This window comes from Glycine soja, chromosome 2 (assembly GCF_004193775.1).
Source record: "Glycine soja cultivar W05 chromosome 2, ASM419377v2, whole genome shotgun sequence".
NCBI classification, from domain to species: domain Eukaryota; kingdom Viridiplantae; phylum Streptophyta; class Magnoliopsida; order Fabales; family Fabaceae; genus Glycine; species Glycine soja.
This window is the reverse complement of record NC_041003.1, coordinates 32,882,384-32,897,200: the sequence shown is the minus strand read 5'-3', so window position 1 is coordinate 32,897,200 and position 14,817 is coordinate 32,882,384. Positions and strand designations below refer to the sequence as shown.

General features: G+C 36.8%; 1 protein-coding gene across 1 annotated transcript; it reads right to left on the bottom strand.

Annotated features, from left to right (window-relative positions):
• Positions 1 to 656: 656 nt before the first annotated feature.
• LOC114392721 lies at positions 657 to 14,401 on the bottom strand. Its single transcript, XM_028353944.1, has 15 exons — positions 14,009 to 14,401; positions 13,094 to 13,520; positions 12,819 to 12,912; positions 9,680 to 9,866; positions 9,334 to 9,589; positions 8,385 to 8,600; positions 8,213 to 8,299; positions 7,987 to 8,121; positions 6,533 to 6,646; positions 6,186 to 6,433; positions 5,973 to 6,053; positions 5,514 to 5,745; positions 2,206 to 2,304; positions 1,877 to 2,062; positions 657 to 1,215 (listed from the first exon to the last, which is right to left on the bottom strand). Exons 2-15 carry the CDS (start codon positions 13,445 to 13,447, stop codon positions 1,117 to 1,119), a joined length of 2,388 nt encoding a protein of 795 aa, XP_028209745.1. The 5' UTR covers positions 13,448 to 13,520; positions 14,009 to 14,401; the 3' UTR covers positions 657 to 1,116.
• Between the last annotated feature and the right edge of the window lie 416 nt (positions 14,402 to 14,817).

Sequence of the window (14,817 nt, the reverse complement as noted above, 5' to 3'; positions counted from 1 at the left end):
GTGAGCTATGTTTAAGCAAGTGGTATTTCATTTATATAATATGTATATTTAATTGTCTTGTTTCTCTATTAGCTAGGAATGTGATAACTCACTTCGTATGTGTTGTTGTGTTTGGATCCTGTGATGATCTTTAACTTGCTAGAGGACACGGGAACACAACGCTCTGATAGGATGTGACATTAGGATATAGGTTCTATATTAATTGTATGAAGCTTAGACGACCTTGTTTGAGTTGAGATTACTTTATTATTTATTTGGACAAGTTTGAATATGATGTAGAAGAAAATGAATGTGAGCCTCTTTCCTCTTTGAAAGACTTGTTTCGAAAAAAAAATGTTTTAAAAATACTTTTAATTAATATTTGAATTTTTATTCCTTTATTAGTATATATGTGAGGGGTAGAGGGTGTTACCGATCCAACTTCCAAGTGTGGTTTGTGTTAATCTCACTTGTGAGGTGCTCTTCTTGGTACCCATACCATCTTTCTCCAATTTTCTCTAGCTTCTCAAATTTCTACTTGCCAAAAGGTAATTATGTCTTCTCCATTGTTCTATCTTAAATGAATTCTATTTCAAAATTCAGTATTAATACCACTTATTTATTAATTGCTATAGTTAATTAAAAGGTGTCAAAACGAAAAATTCTATAAATATGTATGCAGTATCAATATCACTTATTTATCAAATAATTGCTGAGTGCGGCATAGCACCACTTTGTTAACCCAATTCAAAGATCTGTATTGCCTAACAATATCCAGGGAACAAAAATGAAACAAGTAAAATAAATATGTAACCTTTTTTTTTCTCTCTTTGTTTTTCTCCATAAAAACCTCTTGTGAATAAACCTGACAGAATAAACCTCTGAAAAAATAAAAACTGTAAATGCATTTTCCATGCACATATTTATGTGAGAAGGGAAAAAGAATGTTGTACGTCCACCTTGGTTGAATGATTTACTGCATTGGAGATGGTAACTACAAGGAACTTGTCCTTTTACAAATTACTCATACATAATGTTTTTCATCTTGACTCCCAAAATGTAGCAGAAAGGTTATCCTTTCCCCTACTCCTCTTAGAGTAACTTGGTCTTTTGTAGTCTTCACATTATCCATGCTCCTCAGCTGGTGCTTACCAGACACTGGTGAGGTAATCCAAAATGTTTGTTGTGGCGAACTTGTTTCCTCCAAGGGTCATTATGTAACTTGTAATGCAAAATCTTGTATAACAAAAAGCTATTTAGTTAAAAGGTAATATATATATCTATCTATCTATATATATATATATATATAGACAAATAAATACATGAATTGCAATCTAAGAATATTTATTTTCCACTTTGCATATAATGTTGATGATTAAAACATCAGGCTTCTTTTGATCCACGGTATGTACAAGTCAAAGTGTATCAAAATTTGAAATTACTTGCCATGAAATCAAACAGCATGATTATATCATTAGGAGTTATCTAACTTGTCCTACAGTATCTTATGGTATTAGAAATTGGAAATTAATTATTTTTTTGAAATCAAAAAGGATTTCTGATCCCCCCCCCCCCCCCCCTTAACTCCTTTCGAGCCAAAACATTGTGTGCCTAATGATCTTGGTGAGATGAGAACTAGCAGTAGATTAAAAACTTAAACTTGAGGGAAGCTATTGAAAAGCATAATTAAAAAGGTTCTGTTAGCTGACTTCAAATTAGTTGTTTCAATACAATAACAAATTTGAGGGATTTTTTGTGCCTGTGGGGTGGGGCACTCAATCAACATTCTGTGCACTCAATCAACATGTTGATGTCAGGGTATCATAACACCTAGTTGCTAACTCACCAAAGTTCAAACCTCATTCAAAAATAGTTTTGAAAAAACGAAGAGAAGTACCTGTATTAAAGTGACAAAGACATCATCCTCTGTCAGCTTTAAGAATTCAACTGCCCAATCATCAACATGTCCAATAGCAGTTTTCTGCCTTTCAGCTTCAAGCAAAACAGAATCACGATACATGAATCTTTGCCATATTTTCTGAACATTTTCTAGCTTGAATTCAATTTCTGTGTCATTGAATCCCTGAAAGAAAAAGAGGATTAGCAACCACTCAACCAATGTTGCCCAGGATGACAACTTTATGCAAAGTGTCTTGAATTATATTGTAAGATAAATTATGCAATAACCCAAAAAAAATTATAGAAAAAAATGGGGAAAATAAATACCCGGAGGATCTTTATCAAGTTTGGAATTTCCGCTTCAGGTATACGAACAGCAAAGCTGTCATAGTTGAGAACATTCTCGTACGGTAGGAAAATCCCATCCTACAGAACAAGGAAACAAAGAGGCAAAACTTATTTGAGTAGAAGAGCAGAATTACTCCTTTTTCTTTTTACTCTGTTAAGCAGAGTTAGTATTGTTAGTTAACTCAACTAACCTTAGGTTAGTTGACAGTCATTCTGTCAGTTATGACAGCTGTTTACAGTTGTACTCACTCTAGCATATATACTAGAGCTGTAACCACTTCTCAGTCGAGTTAATTAATATCAAAAACTGCATTTCTAAAGTTTAAGTTTTTCTCGCTTTCAATTCTGAAATCTTTTTATGGTATCACAGAGCTTTGTTCAATCTTAAGGATTAACAATGGCTTCCGCAACCAACAATTCTAATCCTTCAAATCCTCCACCACCGATTAACTCTGGCCGACGTGGTGGTCGTGGTGATGGTGGCTGCAATGGAGGTCGCAACAATTATGGTAGAGGAGATGGCCGTGGCAGAGGTAGGTTTGCTAACATTCAGTGCCAAGTTTGTCATAAATTTGGTCATGAAGCTTCGTTTTGCTATTGTCGCTATGAAGAAAACCATGATCCTACACAGCCCATGATCTATGCTAACACAGAAACCACTCCTCCAACACAGCAAGCTTCCACACAGCAATCTGTAATCCAGCAACCTTCAACACAACAAGCTGTAACACAGAAAGTTCCCTCTGTTCAGCAGTACATGCCTGTAATGGCTCCTTTTCCATACTATTATTCTCAGATGCCTTATGTACAGACATACTTCAACTTCACAAGCCAAAGTCTTTTGCTAATACCACTGTGCTCAAATTCTAGTTCTGAATCTGTAAATAGTTCTTCAAATAATACTACTGTTGGCAATTCTGCATTTCTGCCTCTTGTAATGCTTTGTCATTTGCCACTTGGCATGCTAGACTGGGTCATCCTAGTGTGCAGATGTCATGAGATATGTATTCCAGATTTGTAAAATTCCATCTATCAATAAAACTGTCTCAGATTTCTGTTCACATTGTTGTCTTCGCAAATCACATAGATTGCCCTCATCTCCTTAACTATCTATCTAGTCCTTTTGAACTTGTTTTTACAGACCTGTGGGGCCCTGCACCTTTTTTATCTAGTTCAGGATACAGGTATTATGTTACTTTTGTAGATGCCCACACCAGTTTGAGCAGTTCAAGGCTATGGTTAATACTCGGTTTAATTTCCCTATAAAAGCTGTTCAATCTGACTGGGGTGGAGAGTACAAACCTTTTACCAAATTTCTAAATGATTTGGGTATTAATCACAGATTAATATGCCCTCATACCCATCATCAAAATGGGGTAATAGAAGGAAGCATAGGCACATATTTGACATGGGGTTAACCTTGCTGTCCCAAGCAGCTATGCCTCTTCACTATTGGAACCATGCATTTCTTACTGGTGTACCTAATCAACAGACTTCCCTCTACATCAATTCAAAATGAGGTTCCTTTTCAGAAGCTGTTCCACAAAAACCCAGATTAGGCTTTTTTCAGAATTTTTGGCTGGGCATGCTTCCCCCTTCTAAGACCCTATAACTCTCATAAACTTCAATACAGATCACAGGAGTGTCTTCTTAGGCTACTCATACTCACACAAAGGTTATAAATGCCTAGCATCAGATGGCAGAAAAAAATGTGTTATTCAATGAGTCAAAATTTCCCTACCCAGCCCTATTTCCTTCAAAAAACCTCCACACCCATTCCTTCTCAACCTACTCCCACACCCCTTACTGTTTTACCCATTATCCCTGCTACTGTTGTTCCTCAACCTTCACCTTTATCTACTGCTTCTATACAACAGCCGCATTCCCCATATCAGCCTTCACCAGAACCTAGCTTTTCTTCCCATGACACCTCTATTTCTGTTCCACAGCAACAGTCTCCTCCACCCGAGCCAATCACCTCTTCCCTTCCTGTCAACACTTCACCACCTCTGCCAAATCTTCTCAGTTATCTCTCATTCCTGAACCTTTACAACCCAGTGCACCACCTCAAACTTATTTATCTAGACCAGAAAACAATCATCCTATGTCCATAAGGGAAAAATCAGGAATTGTGAAACCTAGACTTAACCCCACATTGTTGCTGACTCATGCTGAACCCAAATATGTCAAAAGTGCCATCTCAAATCCCACCTGGTATGCAGCTATGAAGTCTGAATATGATGCTTTAATCAGCAATGGTACTTGGACCCTAGTTGAATTACCATCTCAACAAGTTGCAATTAGCAGTAAGTGGGTCTGTAGGATCAAGCAGAATCCAGATGGCTCTATCAACAAGTACAAGGCAAGGTTGATTGCCAAAAGGGTTTCATCAAAGGCTTGGACATGATTATAATGAGACTTTCTCACCAGTGATAAAACCGGTCACTTTTAGGATCATTCTCACTCTTGCTATCACCAATAAATGGCCTCTACAACAGATCCTACTCTCTACAGATCAGTGGTGGGAGCACTTCAGTATGCCACCATAACCAGACCAAAAATCAGCTTTTCTGTCAATAAAGTATGACAGTTTATGTCCAGTTCTTCAGAACAGAATTTGCAAGCTGTAAAGAAAATTCTAAGATACTTGAATGAGTTTCTTACTCTTGGATTAAGATTACAGCCCTCCAAGTCTTCAAATTTTTCTGTTCAGGCATACTGTGATGCTGACTAGGCTTCAGAAGCAGCTATTTTCTTAGGACCTAATCTTGTGTCCTGGTGATCTAAGAAGCAGAAAGTTGTGGCTAGGTCAAGCACAGAAGCAGAGTATAGGAGCCTGGCTCTTGCTACTGCCGAAGTAACTAGGATTCAGACCTTGCTGTCTGAATTACAAGTCAGACACACTACACCCATGGTCTTCTGTGATAATATGAGCACTGTTGCTCTAGCCCACAACCCAGTGCTGCATTCCAGAACCAAGCAGATGGAGCTGGACTTGTTCTTTGTAAGAGAAAAGGTTATGAAAACATTCTGAAGATGAACCACAAAAAATTCCAATACATTATGAATCGTCACTCTGTTAACATCCATTTGTTTGTTGAATTCAAATGTATAGGATTTGTCAGCTAACCAAGTGACTTAAATCTCCTTGGCAATGGCAAAGCCAGGTCACTAGATTAAAAAACTAACAAGCAACTTGATATTAATGATAAGATTTATACAAATACATTTTTTAACTTTATTCTGTTGGGGAAAAATAAGAAATGAAAAAGAGCTTAAATTACTACCTGAATGACCACAGGAATGCATCCTTGCAAAATACTGTCCTCCATGCGACCACTCCATCCATCTCCAGGAAACACTCCACAGAAAACAGAGCTTGCTAGATCCAAGTGATAGTTTTCAGAACGCTCTGGTGTCACAATGACGTCTTTGGCATGCTGTTTCCCAAGTTTTCCATCCTTGTTAGGGCTAGAACCAAACTCTTCTGCCAACTTCTGTCTGATACCCATGCTATACCTGCACACAATATATATATACCATACTACAGGTGACCAACAATACATCTAAACCTGAACGAACATCAGGTGACCAACAATAGTAACAAGAAAGTGAGAAATTATTTAATTTCATAAATAACATTAGGCAACAGAATGTAAAGGTTACTAATTAAAGAAAATGTGAGCATGCTTTAAACAAATATATACCATACTACAAATTCCAAAATAATTTTTTAGTTAACTTACGTATCTTCAGGTCTTCCATGAGGGTACGCCGGTCCTAAATTCCCATTGAAGTAGAACAAAGTCTTCCGCTTCTCATGAGACCTGGAAAAAATTATAACATGGTTGCATTGTTTGCTTTCAAGAACTTGAATGAATAGAATAAAAGATTCAAACATGACCAGAAAAACAAAGCAAATCACTTAGGTGAAAATTAATTTTTGGACAAATATTTACCAAGCCCAAAGTTTTGAAGTCAACACATTAGCATCAGGAACTTTCCAAGCGGGAAGCACGAGATCTTTGTCAGGGTCAAAACATGGATGAGTGCCTCTTTTGTCAGAAGATATTTTATCCCAGTTGTCAGCCCAATATGCTGTGGTTGAATGGTTATGCTTTGTGTTTGTGTTTCCCCAGTGAACTAACATCATGCTGTTCCATATCTCCTTAGGAGCATAGCAAGCACCTTCATCCCATGAAAAAGACTGCCTTCAAAAAGAGAAGTGAAATAATTAGCACAAGCAAATACAGTAAAAGTTACTTCATTAAAAAATCTTCAACATAAGATAAACAATTCTCCTTACCCAGACGTGGTCCCTTCCTGATGAGCGATTCCAATAAGGATATTGTTCAACAATGTGAATATATGCCTTCTTATAATATTCCAAAGTGAGAGAGCTCCTCAATCCCATATGCTCCTTAATGTTATAAAACAATGTAAGAAAAAGAGAAAAATAACAGTGTAAAACATGGAATCTATAGCCAATGCCACACACACACACACACACACAAATATACTAACACTACTACTACTGGCAACAGAAAAAATAAAATAAAAATATGTTGATGGATAAATTGTTGATAAGTTGGTTAAGATTGTGACAGAAGACCAAGTCAATGGATAGTGCATTAGAAGCATCAAAAGAAAATATAATGGTTCCTTTAAAATAGAAAGCAAGTTGTGCAACAGTTTGAAATTCAAAATGCATAGTGGGGAGTTGTTGGAGGTTACAAAGCATGACTAGAAAAAATGGGCGTTGTACTTCAAATTTTAGGCACACAATCAATCCAAAACACAAACCTATTTTATCCTGCACTTATTTTATCACTTTTCTTTACAGTTTCTGCCATTTATTGCTTTCATAAAGCTTTCCTTTACAGCCTTTCCTTTATTTCTTTCCTTTACCACTTTCCTTTATAGCCTTTCAACCATTACCTTTCACGCCAAATCCTATTTTCTCCCTTTCTTATTTGTTCACCTACACCAAGCGCTTTCCGGAGTAGCTTGGGAACCCATAGCCAAGGAGTAGATTCCCCTTCTTGGCATAAATCATCATCATTATTTTGGGATCTTGTCGAGATAAGACTAGCCGAAACGTATTTCAGTTGACTTTAAATTTTTACACGACAACAACTACAAAACAGATCTACCACCAGGAGTGACATAACATAATCTAAGCATTTGCTGATGGTAAGAACAAACAAGTAATAGATAATTGAAGATATTTTTATCCTTCCATTTGAAAAGGGAAAAAAGAACATTACATACAACTGTCTTTCCCAGGCCTGGCCCAAGGGTAAAGCAACTAAAGTTCAAGCTTTAGGCCCACCAATAAAAAATAATTACCTTTAGTTTTTATAAAGCTAAAAAGGCCACATTAAAAAAAATGTCACATATGTTAGCAAAAAGGCCCAATATATAGTTCTCGCATTTAAAATAAAAATATTTTTATTAAAATTTGCTTTAGGCCTCACTTGCTATTGGGCCGGCCCTGGTCTTTTCCAATATCAAAATTATGACTATTCAAGAAAGTTGATGGAAGGGAAAATCCATGTACATCATAACATAGATGCCAGTCAGTGTTGACTGTCATGTCATCCAATTAATCACAGATATTATAACTCAAAATGATCTGAAAGCACTACTAGCATGCATAGGCTGAAACACTGATGCAGTCAGTCTTTATATGCATGCCACATGCAGCAATAAATATTCTACATATATATTCTGATAAAAACAACAGTAAGTAAAATATACCTGCATACTCAAGTGAGGAGCATCATCAGCACGAGTTATGATACATGAATCAAGAACAGGAACAAAGAAAAAATCTGCCTCTTCACCATTTAGTGTTCGATGAGGACTGGCTAACAAACTCTCATAAAGTGCTATCTGCGGACAAGCAGCAGCACATGATAAATATATTGCTATAAATGTTAAATTTGATCGAATGAAATGCTCCTATATAAAAGTCATGAAATACCTGGGCCCCGTACAATTGATCTGTCCAAACTGTTATATTATTGCCATCATAAATTCTATTTACACACTCTAACTTAAAATGGCGTCCCTACAATAACCAAAATAGAAGTAAAAAAAAAATCAAAATTTTGCTCTTAGGATTTAACCAAGAGTGACATTCAGATTATCCTGACCTCAAGTAGCAAGCTGTTGAACTCTGGGGGCAAATCATAAACATATACAAGAGGCCTTTTCTTTGCAACCACAGCATTGAGATTAATCATTTTTTCATTGGCATGAGTATCGTCAGCAATATCAATCCGGGCAGGACGAAGCCAACTAGGCCACTCTTTAATAGAAGAAATAACAGATGGCATGCTGCAATCTACTCCATACCAGCCATTGTCGCACTGAAAATACACTACATTCACCTTATTTACTGACATTGGATGGAAGTAAGCATTCTCACACTATAAATACAAAACATTTAGTTTATCTACATACAACGAATGGAAACAGATAGAATTTATATAGCACAGAAGGTCATAGTTCCATTTTATCTTATTGTTGTTACCCTTGAGAAACTTATCAATGTCATTTAGAGGAATGAAACTAGACACTGTTTTGGACAGGTAATAACTGGCATTTAGTACTTCAAAGAGAGTTCATTCTTTTAATTGTTACTCAGCATCAATTGGCTTCACATTATAGGCTTCCTAGTTCTACTGAGTTCAGACTCTCTACACTAGTAAACAGAAACACAATTTTTCAGAAATTGAAATAGCATCTGTACAAAAGGATTCCAAAGAACCTGTGCTATTTTGTTCATGAATTTTTAATCCTTCATTGATCTTTCATTCCTCTGTATTCTTTAACTCTTTCCTTAGAGGTTTATCCTCCTCCAACTTCAAGTTATTTGATTTTGAAATAAACATAGCCAGAGCAACTTTTCGAGGAATAAGACTTTTAATTATGGGCTTTAATGTTTTAAAATAATTTTCTTTATCATATATGTCTTGGTAGTAATTTATTTGCCACTATTCCTACAACTAGAAAATGAAAATAATAGATGATTGGCAAAGCTTTTCTTGCAGTACACAAGTAACACAACGAATCCATGTGCAGAATAAACAAAAGAATCACCTGACAAAATCCGCCACGGCAGTGGCCATGCCCAGAGCATTGATTAATGCAAACAGATTCCACAGGCACTTCACAAAGTCGGCCCGCAAGACCATCATATTTGCAGTCACATTCTTCTTTAATTTTTGCCTTTCCAGCATATGCTTCAGCTGGGTCCACATTACACCAACCTGGTATGCTACGATTGGTTGTGAAGACATCTTGGTCAATTTTTGTCCAATTCACTATTCTGGGACCGTCAGGTTCAGAAGGTGGACTGAAACAGATGAAAGGAGTGAGACTTGAATAGTACACATTGAGAAAGCTTGCCAATGAAACTCAATGCTAGGTATAGGATTTTACATACTTAAATTGAAACCCACATGTCTCCGCTAATGGTCGATTTGGATATTTTGTGCCTTCTCCACAGAAGCACATTGCTCTTGTCTTGTCGCAGTTGGCTGGGCAAATTGAGACAACCCATCTCCCAAATGGTTGATCTGGTGATCCAAGGAAGTTGCATTGCAATTGCAATTTTTCAGTGCATCCATCCCCTGTCACCTCAGAAATTAGCATGATGGTTCAGAGTTCAGACCAACTAATAAATTAAATATGCCTTTCTGCAATAATCAAACATATTCAGGAAATGGTAGCAGCACATTATGTAATTTTCTTCTTTGTTTTGTTTTAAGCATATCAGAGAATGTTAACAACGCCTTTAGCAAAAAAAAAAAAAACAAGTTAAAAGTTAGAAGTAACTAGTAAGAGATTGAAAAAAGGTGAATATCAATTTTCTAATTAATAGCATACAGGGGAATTAGATACATATACTAGTTCTAAGTTTCTAACCTAGTATTTATTGGGAAATAATCTTGCTATCATAATTACAGTTACAAAAAATAAAACACAATCAAAATTACATGGAAATATTCTGTCCACATGATATACAAATAATGGAAGCACTCCGTGGAAAGTCCTTAGCTAATATATCTGTTAGTTTGACTCCTAGAAGGGACACACATTGCTGCTATAACGCCATTGTCCAATTTCTTCTTAATAAAGTCTCAGTCTATCTCTATGCCTTTTGTCCTATCATATAGGACTGGATTATGAGAAATATAAATGGCAGATTTGTTGCCACGTAGAATTCTCGTAGGGACTCCATACGCTATTTTGAGATCTTCCAGAATGACCTTCATCCAGAGTAATTCAGAAACTCCTTGGGCCTTAAGATTTAACCTTGCAACCACATTTTGTTTCTTGCTCCTCCAAGTTATCACATGAGAAAATGCATTATCCTGAGGTGGATCTCCTATCAACAATTGATCAGACATAATCTACATTTGTATACACCTCCAATTAGGGGTGTTAAAAAAATCCTGTTAGTTAAAACCAATCCATAACCGACCATATCCAAACCACTTTTAATCCATTTTAATGGATTGGTTTTATATCCAAATCTAGTTTTTTGGATTTTAAATCCAATCCAATTATTTGGATATGGATTGAATACTTTATTGGATTTTCAGATTTTAAAGCATTCCTTTGAAAACAACCTTGGCCAAGGTTGGTCAAAAGCAAATTTTTGGCTGATATTAGCCGAGGCTATTTTTGTCCAACATCAATTGATGCATTTTTTCCGACAAATGCCGGCCAAAGATTTTCGGCTGATGCCGGTTGATGATGTTTCTCAGCCAACATTGGCTAGGGGATTTTTCAGCCAACATTGGTTGGGGCTATTGTTTTGCCGATGTTGTCTAGAGTATTTTTTACCAACATCGGTTGATGATGTTTTTGGTTGATGTCATCCCGAGTTTTTTCAGCCAATGGGCTGATGATGTTTTTCAGCCGACATTGATTGAGACTATTTTTCAATCGACTAGGGATTTTTGCGGTTGACATTGGCGGTCACTATTTTTCAACCGGCATCGTCTAAGTTTTGTTTCAATCAACATCGGCCAAGGCTATTTTTTGGCCAAGGCTATTTTGAAACCGATGTCGACTAGGGTTTTTTTGGCCGGCATCGACCGATGTATTTTTTTTTTGCCTACACCAACTAGGGTTTTTTTGCCGACATTGGTGGGGGCTATTTTTTTCCTGGCATTGGCTAGGATTTTTTTGGTCAACATCAGCTAGGATTTCCTTTGGTCAACATCAGTTAGGATTTTTTCTGAGGCCAATAAGTGAAGTTTTTTGCCAACATCAGCTAGACGCCTAGACCTATTTATGGCTAACAGAAGCCGAGGCTATTTTCAGCTAACATCAATTAGGGTTTTTCAGGTGATGTTGGCTATAAAATGTCATCAAAAAAATAGTCATGTCTGATGTTGGCCGAATAACCTCAACTGATGTCAGCCAAAAAACATCACTCACCGACATTGACCTTTTTCTTTTCTCAAGTCAATGGGTAAATAATCAGAACTATAAAGGCAATCATCTGAATTCTGAAGGAGAATTACTGAAGACTCAGGGCTACCAATACTTTTCTCCAATGAATACTCTAGTTCAGACAATTGTGGTTGCTGGACTAGGTTGAATTTGTCAATTAGATACACATTGCAGCAATTACACTTGCCTCTAGAGTAGGATTGGTACTAGCAGATATAAATGTCTCATGGGCAGTCGATACAAGTGGTAAGTATACCCCCATGTACCACATACTTAGTAAGGTAGCATACCACACACCCGTACTCGTACCACGTACTAGAAAGAATTGCAAACCTATTAACTAGGCTCAAAACACCACAGCTAGGGCAACCACTCACTAAAAGAGGCTGAGTAGTGCCAACAAGCAGAGTAGTGCAACCAGCAACTCGAAACGACATTGAGGACTACATGTGAACTACACATGTTGGACTGGCAATGAGCTCGTGGGCACACGTGATTTCGGTCTGAACAGTGGCAAACAAGCTAGCAAGGAGGGTCTCCACAATGAAGGAGAGAAAGGGAAAAGGTGCCACAATGAAGGAAGCTAGGGTTTAGACATGGAAGTAGAGCCCTCAAGACAAAGAGCTCAGATAACAACTCGAAATATTAGAAAAGTTTAATATTATTTTTCTAGTAACAAACAAGGGAATTACATGCATGTAGTAGTTTTAACCTACTATAATCCCCAGACGATAAATAACACATCAGCCATTAGCTGGTACAATAAATGTCGCCGGAGATATATCTCGGATTTAAATGCTTAACTAACTCTAAAACATTTTGTAAAGACCTCTGTATCTAACTAGTAACAACACCTATTCATTGGAGAATTATGACTTCAAGAATATTCAAGTTAAAAAATACTAAGTAGGTCCTTGAGGAAATGATTGTGTGTGATTTACCAGTCACCAAAGAATGTGTGTGAACATCAGTCTTTGATCACAGCAATATTATGAAAGATAATAAATTATGAGAGCTAAACCTACAAGATTGTCAAAATGAGTTAATCCTACAATAGTCGCTTCTCAGTAAGCCTTATGTATCAGGTCAATAAAATGAAAGGAGGGAAGAAAACTAACCAGAATAACCATGAAAACATCGACATTGTCCCAATTCTAGATTACAAACCCCCTGGCCACTGCAGTCCTTTTTGCAGTTATTGCCACCTATTATCTGTTAATCAACAATATTATTAAGGGGCAAAAATTACTTTTGATAAGCAGATATCAAGTCAATGAAAATAACAACCATACTACTTTTAAAAAACTAACAGGAAACCTCTGAATTAACAACTCAGAAAGAAGGCAATAATGTAAACAGAAAGACAGAAATAAAAGTTACTATCACTTGTTACCTCAGTGATGTTGACTTCCTTAATAACAGAATCACAACCAGCAAGCCACTGGCCAATTTCAGCCTTCCACGGTGCACCCTGATAAACAAATGCTCCGTGTAAGTCAGCCGGAAACTGACGCTTAAAATCAACTGCAGGCCACTCCTGGTCACGGTTGCTTGGAAATTCTGCCGATGCATTAGTTGGGAAGCACGAGTCCTGGGCTATCTTAAAATAATTGAAAGTGGGTGTCAAAGGGAACAAGAACAAATGTACTACAGAAACCAATGCCACAACAGAAGCAATTGTTGCAGCAAGAGACCAAGAACACCTCCATTTGTTCATGGAGAACAAATCTAACAAGTCCCTCGCCATACTAAACTGCAATGCAACACTACAAAACAAACTCAAGCTCTTCTGATTCACCAGGCTATTTTGACATCATAACCTGAAATAGCAACAGTAAAATCACTATCACTATTCCTCACAATGACCAAAGCCATATCCCATCTGCATATTCAAAAACACACAGCCATACCATTACAAAGCTCAACTAGGCTTAAAACTAAGAAAGCCTTTTTTCTTTATGAAATGAAGAGAAGAAAACAATGACAACACTTTACTAATACTAATGCAAACCCATTTGGATTTTCAACACAAACTGAAGAATCACTGGTGAGTTCAATAAACAAATGCTACCAACACAGCATACCATTACAAAGCTCAATTAGGCCTAAAACTAAGAAAGCCTTTTTTTTTCTTAAGACATGAAGAGAAGAAAACGGTGGCAGCAAATTACAACTAATAAAGCTAAATGCAAACCCATTTGGATTTTTCTACACAAAAACTGAAGAATCACAAATGAGTTCAATAAACAAAGGCAACAATCACATGACCCTACATTAGTTCTCTGACATCTGCAGAGCGTTGACTCACCTTTCTCGGATCTGAATCTCCAAAACACAGAACCCCATGCTGAGATTCAACATGGGCAAGAACCAAGGTTGCCCAATTCCACAATTGAATTGACAAGGTGGCTCCTTTAAAGTGCCAGCTACCGCAAATTGCAATAGGGTCAACGGGAATGCCAAAATTGATTCTTTGTTTTTATTTTTTTTAAATTTTTTGTACTTTTTTTTTTGTTTTCGGGCAGCTATTTAAGCCCACATTGTCAACACTTCTATTATGAACACGGGACCACTCACTTGTTGTTTCATTCCTCCGAATGTTACATTCTGAATTTTGGTTTCACATATAAAGAAAATGATAGTAATTCAGATTGAAGGGATGGAATGGAATCTTGTGCGTTTTCCACCTTCAGAAGCCGCCAAGGTGTTCTCTTTCTCGGAAGATGAATCAGGTCCCAACGCAACTGATTTTCACGTTAACGTTTTGAAAAGACCATATTGCCCTTCTGGCAGTGAAGTTTCTTTTGTTTTCATAACGGGAACAATGACTATAATATACACAGGCTATTTTGCGTAAGTTGCGTTTGTATTTCCGCAGTTAAAGACCGTTGACGAGAGAGTTTTCCTGTACGGGCAATATTGTCAATTTCACAATTTTTGAATGGGAATAATTATTGATTTTTGGTTTAAAATTTAAATAATTGCACGAAGACAAGGTCATACAGGAACCGAGAACTAAAAAAAATATAATATAAATCAGAAAATGAGCTAGGAAAAATATAATATAAATCAAGAAATGTGACATAGCCTCCTAATTAAATTATATTATATTTTAGC

What these genes read in the sequence shown, in the direction of transcription:
- LOC114392721 (XM_028353944.1), bottom strand. Translation starts at nt 13,447, where the DNA reads ATGGCGAGGGACTTGTTAGATTTGTTCTCCATGAACAAATGGAGGTGT. An exon ending in ATGTTTTCATGGTTATTCTG is followed by an intron (nt 9,867 to 12,818) that starts GTTAGTTTTCTT and finishes CTGAGGTGACAG; the next exon opens with GGGATGGATGCACTGAAAAA. An exon ending in ACTTGATAAAGATCCTCCGG is followed by an intron (nt 2,063 to 2,205) that starts GTATTTATTTTC and finishes TTTTTCTTTCAG; the next exon opens with GGATTCAATGACACAGAAAT.